Genomic DNA, 27638 nt, shown 5'->3' on the forward strand with positions numbered 1-27638 from the left:
CCCGGAAAGTTCTCACAATAAATAACAATTAAGAAATGTCACGCCGGGCACAGTAGTTTATGCTTTTAATCCCAGCACTAGGGAGGCAGAGGCAGGTGAATCTCTGAATTCGAGGCCAGCCTGATGTACAAAGTGAGTCCAAGACAGCCAGGGCTGTTAACACAGAGAAAACCCTGTCTCCAAAAAAAGAAAAAAGAAAAATGTCTGAGATGGGGTCATTTGGAGCTACAGAGAACCAGAGTTCAGTTTCCAGCTTACAACAGTAGCTGACCACTAGTGTTAGGGGTTAGATACCCTCTGTGGCCTCCAATGGGACTACCACAACACACACACACACACACACACACACACACACACACAGTGGCAAAGTGCATAATGTCCATAAAGACCTGACTATGGAGCTCTATCACACACATGAGAAGTTAACATCGGTGGCCATGCTGGGGGGTGGAGCTCAGCGGCCAGCCTGCCTAGCTGAACTGGGGAACTCTGGGTTTGTTGAAGGGCGACTGAGGGTGACTGGTCAGCTTGACACAAGCTAGGTCACCATGGAGGGAGACTCCCTTGGAAACTGCCTCCTCCAGAAGAGGCAAGTCTCTGTTCACTCATTGTTTTCCAGCCCACTGGGGCTGTCACCCCTGGGCAGGCAGTCCTGGGGTGTGTTAAGAAAGGCTGAGCAAGCTAATAAGCCATGTCCCTCTACAGCGTCTGCTTTAGGTCCTGCCCTGGCTGCCCTTCACGGTGAACTGTAAGCTGTAAGCCAAATAAGCCTTTTCTCTCAAGTTGCTTTTGGCCTTACTACAATAGAAAGCAAACTAGGGCAGCCAGCAATGACCTCCAACTCCCACACACCTCTTCACACACAAATAACTATGTATCTTTTCAAGGAAATAAGTCAGGGGCAGGGTAGCTTTGGGTTCACTTCTGGCACAGACATTGTTTGTTTTTGTTTGTTTTTTTTTTTTTTTTGAGACAGGGTTTCTCTGTGTAATAGTCCTGGCTGTCCTGGAACTCTCTTTGTAGACCAGGCTGACCTTGAACTCACAGAGATCCGCCTGCCTACGTACGTTACCTCTGCCAGACTGAGGCCTCCATCCCCAGTGAGCTAGAAATCCAAGGTATTTTCCAAGAACAGCAGCTGCTGGCAGAAGCCCTGGGACACCAGGCCTGTTATAAGGTGGGCGGGGCCTGCAGTCTTCCACCTGGCTCTATGCAACAAGCAAGAGACCAAGGGACAGCGCCAAATAACAAGGACAGCTGCTGACATCTCAGGAGAGCACTCCGGGCTCCCACCCTCTCTGTAGGTGCAAGCCACGCCAGCCATTTCCTTCCTTCCTTTCTTCCTCCCTCCCTCCCTTTTTAGTTTTTATTTATATGTATGTGTGGCAGGAGGCCAGAGGTGTCAGAGTCTCTAGGGGTTGGAGTTCAGGTGTATGTGGGTCACCTGGTATTGGTACTGGGAATCAAACTCCCCTAAGCCATCCCTCCAGGCCCTCACCGGCCTCTTAATGAGCAGTGGGCAGAGGACCAAGGAACCAGAGTGTGGGGGCTGCCATTTTGACTTTTGCGGCAACCTCAGCATGCCCTTCCTTTCAGTGATTGGGCGGAGTCTTGCGCATGCCCTGTCTGGGTAGCTGATTTCGGAGGGCTGTATCAAGAATCTTGATTACTGCCTCTCTAGACTCTAGAGCCTCGGTTCTAACACTGTGGGTGGTCTCGCACGCACATCGGATGCCCTGCGTACCAGAGATTTACTGTTAGCATAATGCCGCAGTCTGCCTAGCAACCTATGACGTCATTACCTACCTGCCACTGGGCATGCCCCTGCCCATTATATAAATGGAGAAACCAACCTCTTCCCTCTTTACTCGTCTTTCATTCTCTGCCCGTCTCTCTTGCTCTCCACTTCCTCTTTGGGTCTCTGTCTCTCTCTGCGGTACCCCCTTCCTTCTCCCCTCCCCCGCCATGTTCATATGATAAACTTCTCCATATCATATCTCATAAATATTTCATATTTAAAATGTACAATTCATAAGGTTCTCAACCTTCCTAATACAGTTCTTCATGTTGTGGTGACCCCCAACCATAGAATTCTTTTCATTGCTACTTCAAAACTGTAATTTTGCTACTGTTATGGGTTGTAATGTACGTATCTATGTTTTCCGACGGTCTGAGGCATCATCCCTTGTGAAAGGCTCATCGCAACAGCAAAGGGGTAGCGACCCACAGGTTGAGAACTTCCGCATTAGAGTAAAGCAAGACTTGCTTGGAAAAAGTTACCTTGTGATGAAACAGAGTTTAGAAGAAACCTGAAGCTTCTTGGCAAAGGTCTTGAGATGTACCTTCAAGGACGTGGGCTGGTCTTTCCAGGAGGGAAAAAAAAGTATTAAAACCTAGGAGGCTGGGGGCTGGAGAGATGGCTCAGTGGTTAAGAGCACCGCCTGCTCTTCCAGAGGTCCTGAGTTCAATTCCCAGCAACCACATGGTGGCTCACAACCATCTATAACGTATTCTGGCCTGCAGGTGTACATGCAGACAGAACATTGTATACATAACAATAAATAAATAAATCTTAAAAAAACAAAACAAAACCTAGGAGGGTGTCCAGGTGAGATGCTGGATGGCTTGGGCACCAGGCTCTGCTGCCCATCCTGTAGGTTAGGGGCAAAAGTGAACACTGGAGGGATGGGACGGGTGACATAATCCGACTGCACACATATGGAGAAGTCCTGTAAACTGAAGGAGTTCTCCAGTGTTTCCCAAAGTGTGTTCACTACGCCATTGGACTCTAAACTGTCTCAGTCCTCCTCCGACTGGTGTTCTCTGGTAGTGAGATAGGGAACTTTCAGTAAGGAGAAAAAAAAATTTCTTCTCTTAAAAAAAAAAAAAAAAAAAAGAAAAGAAAAGAAAATTAAGTTAATACACATACACATTTGGAGAGAAACAGGACACAGCCGCTACAAGATCTTTGTTTGCAGTAAGTAAGCACTCTGGTTCTGAACAGATGGAATGAAGGGACGGTATAAGCAGAAACTCAGAAACTTGCTCCCCTCTAGCTGCTGTAGCCTGAACCACAGGAAACAAGACCAAGACTGGTACTAGTCTGCTTTGTTGTTGTTTTTGCTTGCTGGTTCCCACATGTGTGTGAGTCTAGTTCGCTAGTTGACTTTAGGTGTCTTTCTTTACTGCTCTCCACCTTTTTTTTTTTTTTTTTGAGACAAAGTCTGTTGTTGAACCTGGAAGTCACCAAGTAGGACATGTCCTTTGGCCACTGAGTTCATGGGATCTGACTGCCTCAGCCTCTGGAGAGCTGCAATTACAGCCACAGCACAGGTCTGTGAGTGTTAGAGATCCAAAGTCCTTGCCTTTCAATAAGTCACCTCTCAGAGCCACAGTCCAAACTTCTGACATTTAAGGTTCTACAGGCTGCGAATTTTTTTCCAAGACAGGGTTTCTCTGTGTAGCCTTGGCTGTCCTGGACTCGCTTTTGTAGACCAGGCTGGCCTCGAACTCACAGCGATCCGCCTGCCTCTGCCTCCCGAGTGCTGGGATTAAAGGCGTGCACCACCACACAGTATATTCTTTTCATATCTGTTTATTTCACTTAGTGTTCTGTGTGAATTTCATCCACATTATCCCAAAGTCTCTTGTTTATGGGTCCCTATAGTTTCTAGCATGTACTACTAGAAAAATAAAAAGGGCTGGGAATGCTGGCACACGCCTTTAATCCCAAAATCTGGGAGGCAGAAGCAGTTAGATCTCTGTGATTCCAGGCCAACCTTGTCTATTTAGTCCCAGGATAGCCAAGGTAACATAAACAGACACTGTCTCAAAACAAAGTAACAAAAATCTAAAACAAACAAACAAAAAAACAGCAAAAGAAAAAGTACTGTTGTGGTCACCCTTGTTCATATCTTTGAAAATTATAATTCGGGGATGGGCGTGGTGGCGCACGCCTTTAATCCTAGCACTTGGAAGGCTGGGCAGGCGGGACGCTGTGAGTTCGAGGCCAGCCTGGTCTACACAGTGAGTCCAGGATAGTCAAGGCTACACAGAGAAAAACTTGTCTCGAAAAACAAAACCCAAAACCAACCAAACAAAAAAAGATAAGTAAATAAACAAATAAATGCAAAATCGATAATAAAAAGGGTGGAGAAATAACAGAAAAGAGTGGAGATTTCTTCCCAAATGGTTTAATGTAAAACTGGCCTTGAATTCATAATTCCTGTCGCGTCTGCCATCGAGTGCTGGGATTAAGGGCGTGCGTCACCACACTCGGCTGTGTCTGATATCCAATGGCTACAGAAGAAAAGTGGAGAGTTTGAGCCGGAAGAGCGGCTTCTGAGTCTTTCCTGCCCCTGAAGTTCTCAGAGGTGACTGCCTATCGTGCTACCATTTGGGCGTTGCAGCGAGCTACAGACCTGCCTGGACTATATAGAGTGGGAGGCGAACACTCAGTGGCCTTGTCTCAAAACAAAACAAACAAACAAAAAAAGAATCAGAACAACACATTCACAGCACGTGTCGTCTGAGACGATACAACCCGAACAGAGCCGGCACCGCCATGTTAGTACCCACTGAGCATGCGTAAAGCACGCACGTTCCCTCCCGACCAATCCCTGAGCACGTTGCACGTCGGGGCGGAGCTTCCGCCGACACATGCGCACGGCCGGGCGGGCCCTCTTCCTTCTCGCTGAACGCCGCAGACATGGTGAGTGCGTGTGTCCGGGGCTCCGAGCGCGGCCGTCCTGACGCTCGTCCTGCGCCCCGAGCGGGCGAGCCCCGGCGTGGGGTGGCTCTGGGTGACACGGGCAGCGCGTGGGGAGGCTGCGGGCGCGGAATCCAGCCCTCGCGGGGCGCGGCTCGCGGTCGCGTGGAGGGCCCAGCCGGGCGCCAGGGCCACGCGTGCGCAGTGGCCGGAGTTGCCGGGCCCGAGGTCCCGGGAATGGCGGCGCTGCTGCGGCTTCCGCGCCTCCCCGCCGGCCTAGCGCCTCGCGGGCTCCCGTTGTTGGCATACTCGATCGTTTTCCCTGGAAAACGTGACCCGGGGAGTGGGTCGGGCTCGAGCAGTTTATCGCGTGAAGTTTAAAGGGGGAGTAAGAGGCGGAGGAATATCAAGGATGGGTAAGAGTAAATCTAGGTTGACCATGTGCAAATCCGACCTCGAGGACGGCTCTGAGCCCTGTGTTGCCGGTAAGCAGTGGAGTACTTGAAAACCCTGTTTCTTCTCTACTTGTAGGTGTTCAGGCGTTTCGTGGAGGTTGGCCGGGTGGCCTACGTCTCCTTTGGGCCTCATGCTGGAAAGCTGGTCGCGATAGTAGATGTTATTGATCAGAACAGGGTACGTGTGGACAAAGTATCTTTACACCCTTTATTTAACAGGGCAGTAAGTTTGACGGCACCGCAGATGGTACTAACGGTGGGTAGAATGGTCCGTGGGGTGGAGTCCTTCGGGATACAGCTTTTACTTTTGAGGAAACAGTGGGCACAGGGTTTGAATGGCAGGGTTAGGTCATCTTAGAGTAACTCACCAGGGTAAACTAGGTAGGTAAGTCTCGGCCAGAACAGCAGCTGAGTTTAAATGAGATAACTTAATGGAGTTAGAGGGTCTTGAGATACAGCTCTGTTGGTAGGTGCGTGTTAAAGACGGTGGATTCTGCAACCAACCAGCCTTGAGGGCAACCTGAGACCTTGTCTGTCACAGAAGGCACATGGGGCTAATTTGGATGCCACTGTACCTTTGGTCCTGAATAGCCAGGGGTTATTTGGTTTTTCAGCCGGCTTGAACTTCGGGTACTGATCTGAGATCCTTGGTTTTGTATTCCAGGCTCTGGTGGATGGGCCCTGCACTCGGGTGAGGAGACAAGCCATGCCTTTCAAATGCATGCAGCTCACTGACTTCATCCTCAAGTTCCCCCACAGGTAACAACTCCGTTACAAGTTTGTGCCACCATTTATTTTCCCCCTTGAAAATATACAGACATTGGTTCAGACCCAACCCAGAAAAGGAATTTACATTCAGCAAACAGATGATGATTATTTTGAGACAGGGTTTCACTGTGCAGCCCTGGCTGTCCTGGACTTTGGAGACCAGGCTGGCCTCAACTCACAGCAATCCACCTGCCTCTGCTTCGTGAATGATAGGATTAAAGCTGTGTGCCACCATGCCCTGCTTCTAACAGATTTTTTAAAAAGGTTTGTTTACTTTATGTGAATACTCTTACCTGCATGTAGCCTGCGTGTCAGAAAAGGGCATCAGATCACATTATAAGTGGTTGTGAGCAATCATGTGGCTGCTGGGAATTGATCTCAGTACCTCTGGAAGAGCAGACAGTGTTGCTAACTACTGAGCTTTCTTTCCTGCCCTGTAAACAGATCTTTTTCTGGTTTTTCAAGACAGGGTTTCCCTGTGTAACAGCTCTAGCTCCCCTGGAACTCGCTCTGTAGACCAGGCTGGCCTTCAATTCACAGAGATCTACCTCCTAAGTTCAAATTTCTGTCTCTCTCTCTCATTATTATTTTTGTTGTTGTTTTGGTTTTTCAAGACAAGGTTTCTCTGTGTAGCCTTGACTGTCTTGGACCTACTTTGTGGGCTAGGCTGGCTTCGAACTCACAGCAGCAGTCCTCCTGCCTCTGCCTCCCGAGTGCTGGGATTAAAGGCGAGCACCACCACCGCCTACCTCTAAGTACAGATCTTATACTTAAATTTTCCCCAATTTTAAAATTTTTGTTTTATTTATTTTTGGTTTTTGGAGACAGGGTTCTAGTCTCTTTTTCATTTTTTCCCCCATACAGTAAGTTCAATGAGAAAGTCTGCTCTTGTTCCCAGTCAGGATTGTTTTTTTACTACTGCTGTTGGCAGAACAGAATCATACCTGTGGCTTCATTTGTATCAGACAAGCACCAATGAGCAGTAGTAGCCAAGTTGGCCTGCAGTGTTTTAAAGTCGTGTTGATGTCCTCAGTGATGGGGGTAGTATGTGCTACCACATCCCTGCTTCAAAAGTGCAAAATCTTTCCTGCGACTTGATGTACTTTAGTGTGTGTTTATTACAAATTATTTAACATGAAGAAGTGTGTTTCCAGCTTATAAGAAATGTAGGCAACAGCAGTTGTGGGGTTTTTTTCTCTCTTTCCCCCCTTGGAAATTAAATCACTGCTGCCAAACTGTGATTAAGTCAGCAGTGCTGTTTGGTGCAATGTAGCATCCTCTGGTTCAGAGGACAAATGCAGTTAGGGGTGGGGGTAGGGCATAGCCACCATATACTGGAGTGGCTGCAGGAGGGTCTTCAGGGTTCACAGCAGTAATGGAGTTTCTGGGGGTTAAGAAATTTGGCCAAGGCCAGGTGTGGTGGCATACACCTTTAATCCCAACACTTGGGAGGCAGAGGCAAGCAGATTAAGTCCAGCTTAGTCTACAACAAAGCAAGTCCAAGACAGCCAAAGCTACACAGAGAAACCTTGTTTCAGAAAAGCCAAAAGACAAAACAAATCAAAAAAAAAAAACTTGGCCAGGTTAATGGTGTACTGTGTAAGTAGTAGATGTGTTCGGGGATGGTTTTCTTTTTCTTTCTTTCTTTCTTTATTTTTTTCTTTTTTTCTTTCTTTTTTTTTTTTTTTCTTTTTTTCTTTCTTTCTTTCTTTATTTTTTTAATTTTTAAAATTTATGCGCATTGGTATGAGGGTGTTAGATCTTGGAGTTACAGACAGTTGAGAGCTGCCATGTAGGTGCTGGGAATTGAACCTGGGACCTTTGGAAGAGCAGGCGGTGCTCTTAACTGCTGAACCAACTCTCCAGCCCCCTCAGGGGTGGTTTTCAAATCTTGAAAATTTTTTTGATGTGACCTGCCATAAAGCTGATTCATTCATGTGTCATTTTACTTTTCACAGTGCCCGTCAAAAGTATGTTCGAAAAGCTTGGGAGAAGGCAGATATCAATACGAAATGGGCAGCCACAAGATGGGCCAAGAAGATTGATGCCCGAGAAAGGGTAATGGCACAAGGCCTCTGAGTTGTGAGGGTAGGTAGGGGTATGTCTTGATGAATGACAGGAGATATATCTTTTATTCTTTTAACAGAAAGCCAAGATGACAGATTTTGATCGTTTCAAAGTTATGAAGGCAAAGAAAATGGTAAGTTTTCAGATGTGCATTTTGTATGACAGCCAGTCCCTATTTTTGGGTTCTGTGGGTGATGTTGATTCCTTACATGGCTGTTAGGTTGGGGCCAGGGAGATAGCTCAGTGGGTGAGAGCGCCTGGTGCTAGCCTGGTGACAAGACAGAGTCTCGGAGAGATGGTTAAGAGCACTGTCTGCTCTTCCAGAGGTTCTGAGTTCAATTATCAGCAACCACATGGTAGCTCACAACCATCTATAATAATGAGATCTAGCGTGCAGGCAGAATACTATATAAATAATCTTTAAGAAGAAAAGGAAATACATCTTTGTTGAAATTTAGTTATGTGGAATAAAGTTTAATTACTTTTAATAATGGGCCTAAAGCAAGTCTTTGTGTAAGTCTGCAGTGAGCGCTCTCTTGTGCTCCGGCCTGCGGGGTTCCACTAAAACTCGGGAGGAAGTTCACCTGTTGAAAATGCAAGACACAAAGGAGAGCAAGTCTGATTGATAAAACTCTCGACTTTATAAGTCAGAAGGCAGGGAAGCCTACTGCTATAGCAACCCAGCTGCAGGCTTTTCTCAAAACACAGGGAATTCCAGGCAGGGTCATAATGTCCTGCCACACAGGGTATCTGGCTCCATCTTTGTCTAGTCTAACTGCTAAACCATAACAGGGTCGCTCCATCTCTATCTGTCTTTAGTCTGGTTTCTGGTGAAAAGCAAGCTCTGGGGAAAACAGACTTAAAGGTGCAGGCTCTGACAAGATGGCTGAATATTGGCCATATGGCCTACTGTCCCCAACACTCTTGTGTTTTTTGTTTTTGTTTTTTCCAGAGAAACAGAATAATTAAGACTGAAGTCAAGAAACTTCAAAGAGCTGCTATCCTGAAAGCTTCTCCCAAGAAAGCACCTGTTGCTAAGGCTGCCATTGCGGCGGCTGCTGCGGCAGCGGCTGCTGCTAAAGCTAAAGCTCCAGCCAAGAAGGCAACAGGACCAGGCAAGAAGGCTGCGGCCCAGAAGGCCCCTGGCCAGAAGGCTGCAGGCCAAAAGGCAGCTCCTCCCGCCAAAGGTCAGAAGGGTCAAAAGGCCCCAGCCCAGAAAGCACCTGCTGCTCCAAAGGCAGCTGGCAAGAAAGCGTGAGCTGTGTAGGGAATAAAGCTTTTGACACATTGCAAACCTTGTGTGGACTCTGAGTCGCCGAGTGGGTAGTAACTGCTGGGGCTGTAAGCAGGGCCCGTTATGTGAACTCATTCTGCTGGGCCTGATAGTCTAACTGGCCCTGTGCCTTAGACAAGTAAACAGTTCCCACAAACAGGTGGAATTCCATCACTTTGAAACAGTCTAGTGTGATTCTTTAAAGACAAAGCGGGGCTGGGCCATAGCTTAGTGGCCTTTGCCTATCTTCTGTGTGTGCTGAAAACTGCACTGGACTATTTGATTGAAAGGAAGCTTGGTCCTTGTAAAAAGGATGGGATGGGATCCTTACAAGCAGAAAGTGGAGTTTGTAGGAGACATGGCGGTTGGGGTAGCTTGTAGGATTATTCCCAGCACACTGGGGCCTTTTCAGCTGGAGTACTAGAATACAAATTGGAAATTACTTGGGTAAGGGAGGAAGTTCGTCATTGTCAGCAGCTCTGAGGCCTCTGGATCCACCCCATGAGGTGGCAGGTGGAAGATTGAGGCTAGGATTCAGGCTGCTCCTAGGAAATGGTTCCTTATTGAGCAGCAAGAAAGGGATGAGGTGGAGACAGTTTGAGGCCAGCCTGGCCTGTAAAAAGAAACTCAGTTATGTGAGCCACCACATGGTTGCTGGCAATTAAGCTCAATCTCTGGAAGATAAGCCATCTCTAGCCCAAGACAGGTTTTCTTCGTGTGTAGCCTTGGCTGTTCTGCACTCTATATGCCAGGCTGGCCTTGAACTCAGCGATCCGCCTGCCTCTGCCTCCCGAGTGCTCGACTTGATGGCATGTGCCACCATGATCAGCTATAAGCTTTTAATTTTCTGTTACCACTTCTGCTTTATCATTTTTGGGGTTTCTTTTTGTTGTTGTTTTTTGAGACAGGGTTTCTCTGTGTAGCCTTGGCTGTCCTGGACTCGCTTTGTAGACCAGGCTGGCCTCAAACTCAAACAGCGATCCACCTGCCTCTGCCTCCCGAGTGCTGGGATTAAAGGCGTGCACCACCACGCCCAGCTCTGCTTTATCATTTTTAAGAAAGGTTTATTTTTTATGTAAATAAATTTTCTGCCAGCATGGTTTGTACCTCATGTATACCTGGTGTCCATGGAGGCAATGAAACAGGAGTTAACAGATGGGTGTGGGGCATCATGTAAGTGCTATTAACTGCTGAGCCATTTTTCCAACCCCCTCATAGTGCAATGCAAGGCAGTCCAGAAGAGGGCATCAGATTTGCTGGCGCTGAATTGAGCCACCTGGACTTGGGTGCTCGGAACTGACCAGCTAGCCATTTATTTACCCCTCAACATCAGCCTGAGAAACTTCTGTTACTTTTGCTTGCTTCCCGCCTCCACCCCACCCCCCGCCGTTTTTTCAAACTCATATCCACCTGCCTCTGCCTCCTATGTTGTGGGATTAAAGGCATGTGCCACCACACCCCTCTTGATGGTCCAATCAATCTCTCTCTCTCCCTCCCTCCCCCATCCCCCAGGGTTTCTCTGTGTAGCTTTAGGTTTCCTGGACTTGCTGTGTAGACCAGGCTGGCCTTGAACTCAGCGATCCTTCTGCCTCCCTGAGTGCTGGGATTAAAGGCATGTGTCACTACCGCCCAGCAATGGTCCAATCTTTTATCTTTGATTTTTTTCCCCCCAGCCTATTTAAAATTGGTGACAGACAGGAGGATCTGTGAGTTCGAGGCCAGCCTGGTCTACAGATGTTAGGGTCCTGAATGTACTGAAGGAGAGACCCCAGACTCAAATAGTATGCAAGCAGCAAAGAGGGTTTATTCTACAGAAATCCAGCATTAAAACAAAAAAGTCAAGGTCATGAGTTAATCGTAAGTCAGGCAGTAAATCATCTTTAAGCAGTCTTACCTTCTCTGGCCAGGTGGCTAGGCCGTCTCTTAATGGCTGCCCACTCTTCGGTATTCCAGTACCCGCTGAGCTCATTTCTGAGGAATGGGAGTTTAGGCCTGTTGTAAGCTAACAAACTGCCATGGAGTTGGCTAGGCTTATTTAACCAGGCCTCCTCATAAAGAGTGAGTACAGGACAGCCAAAACTATACAGAGAAACCCTGTCCCCCAAAAAACAACATAAAATTGGTGTCAGAGAAAAAGCTCAAGGGGATTTGTATACTTTATGGACAGAGCTTCGGGCAAGGCGCACCACCTGCCCGCTCAGTGCGCACCTGCCCTGAAGCACACAGCATCACACCCGGCAGCGGTTGGGCCAGGCTACCACCGAGCTGAGGCCTCCAGACAGGCTAGAGCGGCCTCTGTGCGCTCGCGCTTCCGGGTCAGCGGCGTGGCGGGCTCTGGGTTGTGGAGGGTTCTGACGAGTTGGTCGTTGGCTCACTGCGGCCGGTGCCCGGTCAGACCTTCTTCGTTCCCAGCCTGCCACGGGGCCGTCTGATGTGGGAGTCCCCGCGGCACTCTCGGAGCGCGGAGCATCACCCCTCTGCTGCTCAGATCCGCGGTGTCAGACACACGGTCCCTGTAAGCGCGCTGCAAACCCCGCAGAGTGGAGGAGACCCGGCAGCCCCTGCGTGGGAGGCAAAAAGGCTCTTGGATGGGGGTGTCGGAGGAGGTTGGGGTGTCACCGTGGGAAATACGGAGCCCGGACATCACAGGAGGCTTTAGTGACACAGGGCAAGGTCCCTAGCACTCACGCTCTTCCTGACGCTGTTCTCTTGGCTTCTAAGGTGCTACCTATCCAGGGCCAGGAGACAGTTCATGAAGCCGAGGACAGTCATGCTGCAAACCGCTTGGCCTCAGGTGAGTTAGCGCCCTTTCTCCTGAGATGAGCTGTCAGTTTTCTGAAAGGCTGAAGCCGTTGGCCAGGCAGTGTCCCATGTGAGGAAGTGAGTATTGGTAGTGATGAGGCTCACGGTGCGGATAACTAGTGGAAGGAGGCCCACGCCTGGACACCCCGTTAGTGTGGAACCCCATATCGCGTCTGCAAACGAGTCACCTGCTGAACTTAGAAGTTCTTCACTGAGCTAGTTGTGTTCGTTGCCAGTAAGATCTGATGAAGACGCGGAGGCGGGAATATCGCGAGCCGGGAGCCCGCCTGGGTTACCCCTTCGTGTTAGAGAGATGCTTAAAAGTACCTGCTGCTCTTCCAGAGGACCAAAGTTTGGTTCCCAGAATCCTTGTTTCACCGCCGCCTGTAACTCCAGTTCCTTTCAGGGGAGCCGATGCCCTCTTCTGGTCTCTGGGAGTACTGACACTGACCTCACATCCATCCATTAAAACATTTATTGAAGAGTTTGCTTCATCCATTGTGGATGTGTCCGTAGGAGACCAGTGTTCTGTGTCTATGCACTTTTACCCACCCCTTACTTATTTGTGTATGTACACATATATTTATGCCACAGAGGGTGTGTGCAGGCCAAATGACAACCTTCAGGTGACAAGTCTTCTACCATGTCAGTTCAAGGACTGAACCCAGGTAGTCAGGCTAGGCACCACTGAGCCATCTGAGCATGGCTGGGAACAGGGTTTGCTGTCCCCTGTGGCCAGTGAGTTCTCTCCACCGACACTTTTGAGTAGTAATGAGTCTACTTTTTGCGTTTTTGTCATGCAAAGTGCGCACACCGTGGCTGGGCAGTGGTGGTGCACACCTGTAATCCCAGCACTCTGGGAGGCAGAGGCAGGCAGATCTCCGTGAGTTCCGAGGCCAGCCTGGTCTACAAAGTGAGTTCAAAACAGCCAACGCTACACAGAGAAACCCTGTCTCGAAAAACCAAACAACAAAAATGCACACACAATGTGTTCACAGCCGAGGCAGCAGTGAAGTCATGCATTACAACATGGCTGGGAAAAACCTTGGATTTGTTTAGAATTTGATTTAAAATGAATTTTTTTGGTCACTGAAATCAGAAAATATTTGCTGTTGCTATTGTTTTTGTGACTTAGATTTAGTATTGTCAGACCCACGGTTATAGAGCTGTTGTTCTGAGGGAGCTAGGACTCACACACTTTAAGGGAGCTGGCTTTCTCATGAGACAGGAAAATGCAGTGCTCAAAACACTGACGTTTCTGAGGTTGGTTGCTCTACACAGTGGTTGGTGTTGGGGAGTCTGAGAAGAAACTAGGGGTGAGGGGAACAAAACAGGCTGAGTTCCTCTGCTGTAGATGGGTGGGGTCAGGGAAAGTGAGAGCCAGTTGGTGTCACCTTGCTCACAGGACACGAACCAATCAAATAGGTAGGGGCCAGGAGGCTCACAGCTGGTCAAAGTGCAGAGTATAAGTGCAGTGGAGTGCTCAGCCACAGATGGGTCATCTACCTCACACCCAAGACTTGGACCACCATGGAAGAGTGTGGAAAGATTTGTCAGGGAGGTCCAGGGTGAAACACTCTTTAGGACATGACAGGACCATTGCAGTCAGGAACCCACAGCTGCTGTGATGGCTTGCATATGACTTGCACCAGACCTCAAGCCAGTCAGCATTTCTACACGGAGGAGGGAGGGGCTCATGAACTCCCCCATCCTAGCTGAGGAGCTGTGGGTAGTTGGTGCTTTCTTGGGAAAAACTATGAATTTCTTTAAGGTTGTGGGCCCTGAACATAGATTGGGCTTGGTGGGAGAGACCGGGGGTGGGGAAGTAAATATTATCAACACATTGTATGTATATATGAAATTCTCAAGCCGGGCGTGGTGGGGCACGCCTTTAATCCCAGGACTCGGGAGGCAGAGTCAGGTGGATCTCTGTGAGTTCCAGGCCAGCCTGGTCTACAAAGTGAGTCCAGGATGGCCAAGGCTACACAGAGAAACCCTGTCTCCAAAAACCAAAAAAAAAAAGAAATTCTCAGAGAATTAATAAATGCATTTTACTTAAAAAAGAAAAGCTAGATGACAGACAAGAGTTCCTGAGGGTGGTAATTCCCTGAGGGCCAATCTGTAAATCCAGGAATATAGTCCTCTGGTTGCCATGGTTACCAGGAAGCCAAGCACTCCCTTGGTTTTGGACTGTAGATTGAGTTGGCAGTGAGAGACTCCAGACTGTAGGCAGCACAGTGCTAGGGCTCCACATTTGAAAGTGGGAATGTTGGTGGGTTGGGCCCCAGCTGTGGTGCTGGCTGCTCTTCCACGAGGCCTCAGAGTTGTGAGCTCTTCCCAGACACCCAGAAACCCTCCCGCCTCAGGCATTGACCAGGCCTTTCCTTTTTAAGGAGGCGGTGACCTTTGAGGATGTGGCGGTGTACTTCACACAGAGTCAGTGGGACAGCCTGCAGCCCGCACAGAGGGCCTTGTACAGGGATGTCATGCTGGACAACTATGCACACGTGGCCTCTCTCGGTAAGGCTTTGTCAGAGCCCAGGTGCCTCCGTGGGAATTCAGGGAGCTCCCGAGGTCCTGAGGTTACATGCCTGCAGTAAGGGCTTAGCTCCCCAACTTGGGGAAGTGGTGAGGTTGCTGGGAACCCCTGGTAACAATGGCTTTCTAGCTGGGCACATTTTACCTCAGGGGAGGGTGTGGCTCTCTTAGCTGAAGGCAGGGAGCCTTCTTGGCACACCAGCGAGTTCTCTGTTCATCCTTCCCGGGGTAGAAAACTGGTGCCTGACATTGTGGAACCAGCCCAAACATCCTTCCTGAGGGAGTTTCCTCTCTTAAGGCCCAGGCCCAGGTCATTTTTTTCTTCCTGAGTCAAGTCATTTCCCTCTGGCTACATGCTGGAGCTCAGGTTAGACCCTTCTGCACTGCTCTGTCATCTGGAATCCCTTCTCTTCCTCCAAGTCTGAAGGAAGGTGGGCTGATAGAGGTCTTGGAAACCCACTGGCAGTCTGTCCTCAACTTGTCTTTCCTCCTTTTCTTCTGTAGTTGACCATCCATCTCACAAACCTGCTCTGGTCTCCCAGCTGGAAAGAGGAGAAGTGCCCTGGGTGGCTGAGCGTCTGAGAGGCTGCTGTCCTGGTGAGTCCCAGATGCTCGGGAGAAAAGTGTTTCTGTTGCTCTAGGGAGGGTGGGAGGGAGGTGCCTCGTGCCTCACCAGCCCTGACCTGAGCCCTGGTGAGGGTTCAAAGGCTGCCTCTAGGAGCTCCGAGTCAGCTTTGTTTTCCTGACTCCCTTTACAGTTCCTTATGCCTTTCTGAAGCTTGGCAAAGTGTTGAGGAGGGTGTGATCGGTGAGCCAGACTGATCTTGTCACAGGCGTGAATTTGATGCTTAAGCTGTCGGCAGCAGAGAGAGTGGGTTTGCACTTGCTGTACATACTCGTTAGATCTACGTTGTGTTTGTCATAGAGGCGCATGGCGGACAGGTTGGGGTGTGCTCCCATGTACCCCATTCCACAGACCCCCTCACATGTACCCCATTCCCCAGGACCCCCCCCCCATGTGTACCGCATTCCCCAGGCCGATGCCAGTGTGCATCTCCCTGCTGGAGGACTTGTGTTTCCAGCCTCACTCCTGGTGTATGCTGGGATTTTGTACACCCCAGCTTTATCAGGGACTCCAGAGAGGCCCACAACTGTCAGGCCAACTCCTGTTCAGCTGCCTTTCTGAGAGAAGTTAATCTTCTCCCAAAGCAACCTGTAGGATATTAAAAACAAGATTGTTGTTGGGCGTGGAGGAGCACGCCTCTAATCCCAGCACTGGGGAGGCAGAGTCAGGTGGATCTCTGTGAGTTCAAGGCCAACCTGGTCTACAGAGCGAGTCCAAGGCTACACAGAGAAACTCTGTCTCGAAAAACTAAAAAAAAGAAAAAAAGAAAAAAAAAAAACCCAACCAAACAAAACCTCATGAGATTAGAGTTTGTATCTCTTCCTTGGTTGGAGGGGAGTACTTGGCCAGTTGATTCTGGGGGCATGTTTCCCAGCCTGAGGCCCCCTGGCACACTGACCTGCCTCTGCCTCTGCTTTTTCCAGGTCCTGTTTTTTTTTGTGGTCTTTTGGGCCTTGGTCTCCATCCACTCTTCGTCTGTTGAGATGTTTCTGTGCTGTTTCTTGGTGACCGCTCTTCTCTCACACGCCTGCTTTTCTTCCCACTTTCCCGGCTCACTCTCCATCCTTCTGTGGGGGGCACACCCTGGTCATGCAGCTGCTTCTAGTGTTTTCTTTTTTAAAAGATTTATTTTTTAAATTATGTATACAGTGCTCTGCCTGCTTGTACCCCTGCACACCAGAAGAGGGCATCAGATCACATTATAGATAGCTGTGAGCCACCATGTGGTTGCTGGGAATTGAACTCAGGACCTCTGGAAGAGCAGCCAGTGCTCTTAGCTGCTGAGCCATCTCTCCAGCCCCTACTGTTTTCTTGATTGTACATCAGTAGGATTTACCCACCTTCATCTCATCCTCTTTTTTAATTTCTAAAAACTTATTTTGCTGGGTATGGTGGCGCAAGCCTTTAATCCGAACACTTGGGAGGCAGAGGCAGGTGGATCTCCATGAATTCGAGGCCATCCTGGTCTACAAAGTGAGTTCCAGGACAGCCAGGCTACACAGAGAAACCCTGCCTCAAAAAACAAACCCAAAACACCAAAATAAATAATAAATAGTTTAATTTTGCTGTGTGTGTGTGTGTGTGTGTGTGTGTGTGTGTGTGTGTGTGTGTGTAAGTACATGCCACATGTCTGGGTGATAGCAGAGACCAGAAGGAGGAAGATGCGGCCACGGCCACAACTGTCTGTAGTTACAGGCGGTTGTGAGCTATGGTTGTTGCCAAGAACTGAGCTCAGGGCCTCTGGAGGAACCACAGGTGCCTTTAACCATCGCGTCATCTCTCTGGGCTGGCTCATTTTCTTCTTTCAGACCTAGTAGCCATTTTCAAAGCTTGTGTCCCTCAAAATCATCCTGCAAAGGAACTTATTTACCGCATCCCGAGTTTCTCCTAGACACTAGCTGAAGACTTTTCTTTCTTGTGCTTGTATTGGTTAGATGTGGAGTCGGGCACCAAGGGCGAAGAGCCCCCTTTCAATCCGGAAGCCTCTGGAGAGATCGCATCCTGCCCGGGCCCTAGTGGGGCGGTGCTCAGAGAGGATTCTCAGAGCTCTGGCTGTGAGAGCAGGGCCGCGGAGCAGACACTCAGTTCCAACCCTAACCTGATCCTTCACGGAGGCATGAAGTTCTACGAGTGTAAGGCGTGCAGGAAACTCTTCCGGTACAACTCCAAGCTGCTCCGTCACCAGCTGGTGCACACTGGGGAGAGGCCCTTCAAATGTAAAGAGTGCGGCAAAACATTCAGGTCCAACTACAACTGCACGGTCCACGAGAAGAATCACCTCGGAGAGGGGCCCTATGAGTGCAAGCAGTGTGGGAAAGGCCTGAGCTCCAGCACGGCCCTGACGCAGCACCAGATGATCCACACCGGGGAGAAGCCCTACGTCTGCAGGGACTGCGGCAAGGCCTTCCGGAGGCTCGGGGCCTTCTTCCAGCACCGGAGGCTGCACACGGGGGAGAGACTGTTCCAGTGCCAGGAGTGCTGCCGGGTGTTCAGCTGCAGGTCCCTTTTTGTCTCCCACCAGCGGATCCACACGGGAGAGAAGCCTTACCAGTGCCCGCAGTGCGGCAAGGCCTTCTCTCACAAAGTAGCCTGCACACAGCACCAGCGAGTGCACACCGGGGAGAAGCCGTACGAATGCAGGGTGTGCGGGAAGGCCTTCAGATGGTCCGGCAGTTTTGTCCAGCATCGGAAACTGCACCCTGTGCAGACGAAGCCGACTCGGGGTGATCCCCGGGACCTCCGGCCAGCCTTAGCCCCAGCTCCTTCGCAGGAGCCACGGGCCGCTCCCGCAGCCGTGCCTTCTTCCTTAGCCTTTCCTGGAGCCGTGCTGGTTCCCAGTCCTTTGCTCATGCTGTTGCCGGCGGCGTTTGGAATAACCTCCTCATCTGCCCAGACAGTGCCTGTCTTCCAGGGGCTGGCGCCCACAGTGAACACTTCCCCGGTTGTTTGCCTTCCTTCTTGGCCCTCGGAGCTCTGTCTTAGCGCTTCTGTGGGCTCTATTCACGAGCAGTCGCCACCATACCAAATCATTAATGACTTCAAGACTGTGGGTAAGAGAACAGAACACTGTGGCCCCTGCACACTGACAACAGCGCCTGTGTCTGCACTGTAGGGCTGCTGGGTTTGGGGAGCTGCAAGGCCTGTTTGGGAAACCCCAGCACTAGCTGGTTGTAATTACAGAAGCAACCTGGGCCAGGGCGATGGCTCTGCAGATGAACGCACTCTGCAGCAAGCCATACCACCTGAGGTCCATTCCCTGGCTCCCCACAGGAAGAGCAGAGAACTGACTGGAAAGTTTCCTCTAACCCTCACAAGTGAACCCCTACTACACACACACACACACACACACACACACACACACACACGAGTTAACTAATTAAACAGGAAGAAGCCAGGCTTGGTGGCACACACCTTTAATCCCAGCACTTGGGAGGCAGAGGCAGGCGGATCTCTGTGAGTTCGAGGCCAGCCTGGCCTACAGAGTGAGTCCAGGACAGCCAGGGCTACACAGAGAAACCCTGTCTCGAAAAATTAAAAACAAAAACAAACAAACCAGGAACAGGCATGCCGGGAGAAGTGGAGTGCCTGCAGGGTAGACCATTGGAATAGGCTTCTGATCCTTCATTTTAGAGTTTAGTGCATTCTTTTCAATTTTCTCAGATTTGTTTTGCGTATGTGTGCACATGCATGCTTGCATGTGTGCAGGTAACCTCAGAGGCCAGAAGTGGCTGTCAGATCCTCCAGACCTGAAGCTACAGGTGGTTGGTTGTGAGCAGCTGCTGTGGGTGCTGGGAACCGAACCCAAGTCCCTAGGAAGAGCAGCAGCAAGTGCTTTTAGCTGCGAAGCCGGCTCTCCAGTCCCTTGGTGCAGCGAGGAGGAGAGTTGGTGCACTCTGCAGGGGTGCGGTACCACTGACCGAGTGCTGTCTCTGTCAGCGTTCTTCGAGGAGCCCCTGCAGTGCCGATGATCCTAGGAAGGGGCAGGGAAGTCATGTGATCACCAGTACCTGTGGCAGCCACATCTTTACATGTAAAGACTTTACAGCTGGGCGTGGTGGCGCACACCTTTACTCCCAGCACTTGGGAGGCAGAGGTAGGTGGATCACTGTGAGTTCGAGGCCAGCCTGGTCTACAAAGTGAGTCCAGGACAGCTAAGGCTACACAGAGAAACCCTGTCTCAAAAAGAAAAACAAAACAAAACAACATGTAAAGACTTTACCTTTGGTTTTGCTCTTTATGTTTAGCCAGTTTTCTTCTTCAGCTTTTGTTTTCACAAATAAATACACAGAAATATCTTAGACTTTATTGTATCTGTTGTGTGAACTTTGGCAGGAGTTTGGTAGAGAACGGAGGAGCGTGGGTAATGATACAAAGCCACGCTGGAATAAATCCAAATCCAAAATGGGGTTTTGGAAATAAAGGGAGCCATGTTATGGATCCATAGACTTGCATGGAGCATTAACAAAGTGGGCTTTGAGTTGTTTTCAGGGTTAGCCTTGAAGAGAGTACTGTGGACAGGGCCCTGGGAAGTGGTGACGGGAGAGAGAATATGTGTGTGTGTGTGTATGTGTGTGTGTGTCTGTCTGTGTGTCTGTCTGTCTGTCTGTGTTGCCTTTCATGTCAGTGACCTTCCTGGACACTGCTGGATCTGCCCATGGTTTTTTGTTGTTGTTTAGTTTTTCGAGTTCTGGGCAGATGAGTTCAAGGCAGAAGTTTTTATCTTTTTTCTTATTTCAAATGCACGTTATGTGTTCAAAGGAAGAGTTTTTATGTCAAGATTTCTCTCAGAAACAGGTGTCTGTCTTGTACAGATAACCACTCACTCTTTGCTTCTGTGTTCATGTTGCCACCATGCCCGGCCATGTTGTCTTTCTTACCGTAGTGTACCCCTGGTCCTCATCCTTGGACTAACCCTAGAATGAATGTATTGATTATTCATTTGTTTCAATCATGTTTTCCTCCGTGGTGAAATTCGCATGAGGTTCAGAGAGCTCCTGGCAGTCTTTGCATATTGCAGGCACCTACATAGGCTTAGGTTTTTCACAAACCTACTTTATTTAGGGTCTTAAACACCCTTACCTCCCTCCCACACCCCCAACCCTTGGGAAGAGGGGAAGGTTAGGAGGAGGCAAACGGGGATGTAGACTCCTTTACTTTCCCTGCTGGGTAGTGTCCCCAGGCTCTTCCAGGGGCACTCTCACCTGTCAACAGCAAACGCAGCAGGCAGTCCTCTGCCTGTCTCCTCCAAACCGCCACCTTCTCTGTTTATGCTTTCTTTTTTGTACCCCTCTTCAGAATTCAACTAACCCTTGCTGGCAAAGACCACGCCCCACACAAGACAGTTATCAAATTAAAGGCCAAATTAAAATCCCACACTTGGGATTAAAACAAAAACATATTTACATAGCTCAGTTTACAAAGAGACCAAAACTTCCATTACCCAGGAGGGTTTTTGGTTTTTTTTTGGTTTTGTTTTGTTTTGTTTTGAAACAAGGCTTCTTTGTGTAATCTTGGTGGTCCTACACTCACTTTGTACACCATGCTGGCCTCGAACTCACAGCGATCCACCTGCCTCTGCCTCCCGAGTGCTGGGATTAAAAGTGTGCACCACCATGCCCAGCACCCAGGAGGGTTTTTAAATTACCTGAATCAATCGAGGAACCATTATCAGGAATTATAAAATCATCTGTAGGAAATCTGCCCAACAGAGAGAGTAGCACCTGAGGGGAGCAGTACTGTGCTATTGGTGTGAGGCTCTGTTCGTGCTCACCTGCATTGTGACAGGCACACAGGACACACACGCACGGAAAGGCAAAGCAGCAGCAAAGGCAAACTCCCTGGGCCCTGTCAGCCACACAAAACCCAGTGGGCCGCCTCCCAGAAGCTCTCTTGCTTCTCCCAATCCTGCAGGTGACTGCTCCCAGCACCTTATATCTGTGGATTTTAACTTAAGTTTCTGGTGTGCTTGCACACAACCAGTTTTCTGATGTAATCTATGAGATCCTGATTTAGGATGTCCCACTTGGGGAGATGTGCCTGTGGCCTCCTGGGAGATATTCTTGGTAAGGGCGTGTCCCCCTGGCAGTTTACAAGTTGGCCATAGCTCCTACCTCCTCCTTCGGAGCCTGCAGACATCTCAGGTCCTACTTGGAGCCCCTCAGACCTTTTGGACATGTACACAATCTGCATGTGGCCTTACTGGCCACCGGAAGCACACCAGGGCTTTCTCTGCTGTCTGTTCTTAGCTTCCTGTAAGCCTTTGGATGACCACTAGGCTTCTGCTGGGGGAAGGGGGTAGCCCTAGGCAACTCTAGGGTGAACTTTGCTACTGTTTTTGCCAAAACCCCAGGCCTGGGGCTTCCCTGCCAAACTGGATAGGAATTTTCAGGGACGTGACACAAGGAAGGTAGCAACAGTGGGGCCTGGCAAGATGGCTCAGTGGGTAAAGGAGCCTGCTGTTAGGTCTGGTGAGTGTAATCCCTGGGATCTATTTGGTGGAAAGAAAACCAACTTGCTGGGCATGGTGGCGCACGCCTTTAATCACAGCACTCGGGGAGGCAGAGGCAGGCGGATCGTTGTGAGTTTGAGGCCAGCCTGGTGGACAAAGGGAGTCCAGGACAGCCAAGGCTAACACAGAGAAACCCTGAAGGAGAGATAAACATGCTTTTTCTTTAGATCACAAGTGGGGGATGAGAAAAAGACTTGTGAGAGAGCAGGTGATGTTTATCCCCTTAGAATCGAACCACCATGTGGGGGAGATTTGCTTGTTAACCAGCTGAAAAACATCCTTGAACAAATTCTAAGAGGAAGCCTAAATGTGAGCCAAAACCAAGAGGCATGGCCTTTGGAGACTTGGGATAGTTTTGGCTGTTCATTGCTCCACTTCGAGACACTACTAGAGAGAACTGCTCGAGGGAAGGTTTCAGGCCTTCAGGCTCCGGCTGAGTTTCTGGGTTCTGGTTGCTCCAGGTTCCAGCAGAAGAAATCCTGCTGACTATGCCAGGAGAATCGTTCCTCGGAACTGATATTCTTTACGGTTTCATTATTGTATTCTTTAATCTTCTTTTCCTGTTGTTTAGGTTAGTCGGGTTATAAGTGAGGTACTCTCGGTTAATAAGTTCGTAATAAAATATATTTGCTAAGAAAATTGAGCCTACAAAACCCTGTCTCAAAAAACCAAAACCAAAACTAAAAAAAGAAAAAACAAAAACCCCAGCTCCCCAAGCTGTCCCCTACACACACACACACACACACACACACACACACACACACACACACACACGCACGGTGTGTGTGTGGTTTCTATATGTAGCTCCTGCTGTCCTGGAACTCTGTAGACCAGGCTGGCCTTGAACTCACATCCATCTGCCTCTGCCTCTGCTTCCTGAGTGCTGAGATTAAAGGCATGGCTTTTTTTCTTTTTTCTTTTTTTAAGATTTTTTTTTTTAATGTATTTGAGTACACTGTCTTCATGCACACCAGAATAGGGCATCAGATTGTATTACTGATGGTTGTGAGCCACCATGTGGTTGCTTGGAACTGAACTCAAGAACTCTAGAAGAACAGACAGTGCTCTTAACTGCTGAGCCATCTCTCCAGCGCCTTCCTTCCTTCCTTCCTTCCTTCCTTCCTTCCTTCCTTTCATTTGTTTGTTTTTTGAAATGGGGTTTCTCTGTGCCCTGGCTGTCCTGGAACTCTCTTTGTAGTTCAGGCTAGCCTCAAACTCACAGACATTCACCTGCCTCTGACTCTCAAGTGCTAGGATCATAGGTGTGCACCAACACACCTGGTTTAGGAAGATTTTCTTTTAGAAGGTTTTTTTTTTTGGGGTGGGGGGGTTGTTTGTTTTGGTCTCTCTTTCTCTTTCTTTAAGATTTATTTATTTATTATGTATAGTGTTCTGCCTGTGTGCCAGAAGAGGGCACCAGGCTATGAGCCATAATGTTTGTTTGTTTGTTTGTTTGTTTGTTTGTTTGTTTTGAGACAATGTTTCTTTCTCTTTGTAGGCCAGGCTGGTCTTGAACTCACAGTGATCCACCTGCCTCTGCCTCTCAAGTGCTGGTATTAAAGGCATGTGCCACCACACCCGGCTTCAGGAAGATTTTTCTTAATGCAGTTTCAATATACCAGCTCAGGTCCAGCCTTGTTCCACTCGCTACAAAGGACAAGATAACCTGTTTCTTTCTTTGATTTTTTTTTTTTCTACTACTAACATTATCAAACTTATGTTTTCTTCTCATTATTTGTAGAGAAATTTTATTCAGCCACATGGCTGCTCTGGTCACATCCAAAGACCTTCAAGGTCTGGGTGATCTGGCTGGAATGCAGACACGACCTTAGTATAGCTCTTTAATCCCAAACAATGTAGGTAAAGTTAGTTTGTAGAAGGAAGCACCCATGTTTGAAAGTGACGTCTAATTGAGTGGCAGAAAGGATGACGAATCAGAGGAGATTTGACACAATAGGATACGCCCAGCTCTCGGCAGAACAGAGAGGTGTGCAGAGAGAGGAGGCAGGTTGAAGAGAGAACAAACTAGACACGGGTGAAGACAGAACGAGCCAGAGAATGAGAAGGAAACGGGAAGTCTGAACAGAGTGCTAGAGTTAGTTAGAAGCCAAGATGAACAAAATAGTCCAAAGCTGAGAAAAGCCGGATTAAATCAGTCAGCTTGGAGAGGCGTGAGGCAGCACAGCTGAGTGAACTAGCCAGAGCTCAGCCAGAGCTAGAAAGGGTGAGCTTATTCAGCAGTAAGTCTCGGGCTGAAAATACTATAGGCTTAGATTAGATTGTAGAGGCTAGAAGCTTCCAGGCCTAGGCCTAGGTTAGCAGACAGGCAATAAGACCGAGACAACAATTGCATCAGGAGAATAAAAGCTACTTTTACGTTTTATTTTTAGACAGAGTTTCTCTATGTAATAGCCCAGGCTTTTCCTGGGACTCTCTTTGTAGACCAGGCTGGCCTTGAACTCACAGCGATCCACCTGCCTTTGCTTCCGCAGTTCTGGAATTAAAGGTGTACACCACCACGCCTGGCCAATCTTTTAAAAATAAAATAAAAACAGCGATTAAGAGCTCTGTCTGCTCTTCCAGAGGTTCTGAGTTCAATTCCCAGCAACCATGTGGTGGCTCACAACCGTCTGTAGTGACATCTGGTGCCCTCTTCTGGTGTGCAGGCGTACATGTAGGCAGAACACAGTATATGTAATAAATAAATAAATCTTTTTTTAAAAACCAAGTGTTGAGTTGATGTTATTTATATACTTGGCAGAAGTGATGTGCGTCTGCTGTGGGTTCTGATTGGTTTGCCTGTGTCCCCCAAGCTTGTGTCCAGGATGCTGATTCCTCTACCAGGGTCATTAGGGACACTGCCCCCTGGAGGGGTTAGTGTGTGTTGCAAGGAGACAATTCCTGTGAGAATGAGCCTCCCTCTCTCCTGTGACTCCTGCCCTGACGCCATTTGCCCTGTTGTTGCGTAACCAAGGCGGCCTCCAGAACCAAGGGTTAAATTCCTCTTTTCTTTATAAAGTGTCCTTGGGATTTTTGTTGTTGTTGTTTTTAAAGATGTATTTACTTATTTATTTACTTATTTATTATGTATACAGTATTTTGCCTGCATGTAACACCTGGAGGCCAGAAGAGAGCATCAGATTTCATTGTAGATGGTTGTGAGCCATCATGTGGTTGCTGGGAATTGAACTCAGGTCCTCTGGCAGAACAGCCAGTGCTCTTAACCCCTGAGCCAGCTCTAGCCGCCTGGGTTTTTCATTATAGCCCCAGAAAGATGGAGATACAGCATCTGTCTTAAAGTGTTATGTCTTGAGCTGTGCGCGTGCACACGCGCATGCACACACATCCATGCATATATCATGGGTTTATTCCATCAGCCATGAGATGGGTAGGGACCATTTGGTTACTGTGTTCATCAAGGTTCTCTGTCAGTAATATGTGCATGTGTGTATGTGTTTGTGTGCGTGTGAGTGTGAGCACACATACGCCGTGGAATACCCAGCCCCTCCTTACTCCTTTTCTGGGGCAGGCTCTCATGTTTCTGCCCCTGTGCTGTTGGCAGGAGCAGCGTGCTTCTCTTGCCTCTGCCTCACACCTTGTGCAGGGGTCACACAGGCACACTGCTCGCCTGGCTTTTCACGTGGGTGCCGGGGACTGAATTCCAGTCACCCAGCTAGCATGGCCAGGACACAGAGCCAGCTGGCTGGTGCCAGTAAGTGGTTTTTTGTGGGAGACGGCCTGGATATACCGCATTCTCCTCTGGAGCCGTCCCTCAACGTGTGACTAAAGAGGATTCCCACCTATCTGTACATTAGTTGGAGCATGAGAGAGGAGCCAAATCAAGTTTTATAGTTCTACGAAATTATTTCTGACAGCAAATAGCTGCAGAGTGCCAGCAAACTCCACACAATTTATCCAGTAGACTGACAAACCATTGCCCGGTGTCGCAAAGCTGAACACAGTACTAGAAGGACAGAGGGAATTCAGACGGAGGCTGGAGCCTGGCAGTCACCATGTCCTGCCCAGACCCCAGTAACCTTGGCTGGGACCACTCCCCAGCCATCCTCCAGGAGACCACCCTCCAGCCATCCTCCAGGACACCCCCCACCCTGCTGAGTGGCTGAAAGTCCATTTCCCCCCCTTTTTTTGAGACAAGGTTTCTCTGTATAGCCTTGACTGTCCTGGACTTGCTTTGTAGACCAGGCTGGCCTCGAACTCACAGCAATCCACCTGCCTCTGCCTCCCGAGTGCTGGAGTTACAGTCGTGTGCCACCACCACCACCACATGGCTTTGAAAGCCTATTGTAAATTAACGTTTTTTTTATGTGTGTGTGCCCACGCATATGTGTGCTCACATGCATGCTGGTGCCCACTAGAGACCAAGAGAGGGCACTGCCTCCCCTGGAGCTGGAGTTACCGGAGGTCATGGGCAGCTGTGTGGGAGCGGCCAGCGTTCTTCACCTCTGAGACACCTCTCTGCATATGGAGCCTTTGGAGAGTTCTAACAGGAGAGTCGCTGCCGAGATGAAAGAGGCGTCACTTCCCTCAGCCCAGCTCACACACGTCCTCTTGCAACCTCCATCTCATTTATATATAACTTTCTTTCTCTTTAATAAGTGGTAAATATATGTATACCAAAGAATTGGGTTTTGGGGGGATTGGGGATTTAGCTCGGTTGTAGAGGCCTTGCCTAGCAAGCTCAAAGCCCTAGGTTCGGTCCTCAGCTCTGAAAGAAAAAAGAATTGGGCTTTTTTTGGGTTGGCTTTTTTGAGGCAGTGTTTCTCTATGTCTAGCTGTCCTGGAACTTGCTTTGTAGACCAGGCTGGCCTTGAACTCACAGAGACCCTCCTGCCTCTGCCGCCTGAGTGCTGGGATTAAAGACGTGTGCCACTGTGCTTGGCTAGAAAGGGTTCTGAGGGTGAGAAGGTCATCAAGCTTGTGTGACAAGCGCTTTTTACCCACTCAGCCATCCCCCAGGCTTCACAGTGGAGTGTCACTCAGTCATAAAGACAAGTGAACTTATATCATTTGCAGGAAAATGGATGGAACCAGATTTCATCATGTTAAGTGAGATAAGCCAGGCTCAGGAAGGTAGGTACTGCGTGTTGACCTCCATGAGAGGAACCTAGAATTAATAAGAGCCCAGGAAATGGCTCAGCATGTAAAATGCCTGCTGCACTAAGCCTGAGGACCTGAGTTCAGATCCCATCATCCATGTAAGGACCCAGCTGTAGTGGCTTTTACTCCCGAGGGCTGTACCCCAGTGCTGCTTGGGGGAAGGGCAGAGGCAGGCTGATCTCTGAACACTCACTGGGCAGTTGAATGCGTGACCTCCAGGGTCAGTGAGAGAGCCTATCAAAAGTAAGGCTGGAGGGGCCAGAGAGATGGGCCAGCGGTTAAGAGCATGCATTGCTCTTGACAAGACCCAAGTTTGGTTTCTAGCACCCACATTGGATGGCTTACAATGGCTTCTGACTCCAGCCTCCGAGGATCCAGTGCTGCTGGCACTCACAGGTCCCTGCACTCACGGGCACATGCCCACACACAGACACATGATTTAAAATGATTTTTAAAAAATGTGTCTTTCAAAAATAGAGTGATGAGGGAAGATACCTGAGGTTGACCTCTGGCCTCCAGATGCACACATGTACACACACCATGCACACACAGACACACACAAACCAGCTTACTTGTATGTATAGATGGGGAAACAAAAATATTTTCCGTGTGTGTGTGTGTGTGTGTGTGTGTGTGTGTGTGTGTGTGTGTGTAAACCAGGAGCAAGGGTTACTCTTTCAGGGGAGGAACATGAGTGACAGGAGTGGGTGGGGGAGGGAGCTGGGGAGGGCCGACTATCACGCCAGGACAACAGTGGACATCTGTGACACTGTTGT

General features: G+C 49.1%; 2 protein-coding genes across 2 annotated transcripts; both read left to right on the top strand.

The window, feature by feature from the left end:
- Positions 1–4584: 4584 nt before the first annotated feature.
- Rpl14 (ribosomal protein L14) lies at positions 4585–9273 on the top strand. Its single transcript, XM_051140270.1, has 6 exons — positions 4585–4711; positions 5240–5341; positions 5828–5922; positions 7890–7989; positions 8078–8131; positions 8951–9273. The coding sequence occupies exons 1-6, from the start codon at positions 4709–4711 to the stop codon at positions 9254–9256; spliced, it is 660 nt and encodes a 219-aa protein (XP_050996227.1). The 5' UTR covers positions 4585–4708; the 3' UTR covers positions 9257–9273.
- A 2410-nt stretch (positions 9274–11683) lies between these two features.
- Positions 11684–18371, top strand: Znf621 (zinc finger protein 621). The gene is made up of 4 exons (XM_051140403.1): positions 11684–12065; positions 14467–14593; positions 15116–15208; positions 17171–18371. Exons 1-4 carry the CDS (start codon positions 12024–12026, stop codon positions 18346–18348), a joined length of 1440 nt encoding a protein of 479 aa, XP_050996360.1. The 5' UTR covers positions 11684–12023; the 3' UTR covers positions 18349–18371.
- Positions 18372–27638: the final 9267 nt, after the last annotated feature.

Source organism: Acomys russatus, chromosome 32 (genome assembly GCF_903995435.1).
Source record: "Acomys russatus chromosome 32, mAcoRus1.1, whole genome shotgun sequence".
NCBI classification, from domain to species: Eukaryota; Metazoa; Chordata; class Mammalia; order Rodentia; family Muridae; genus Acomys; species Acomys russatus.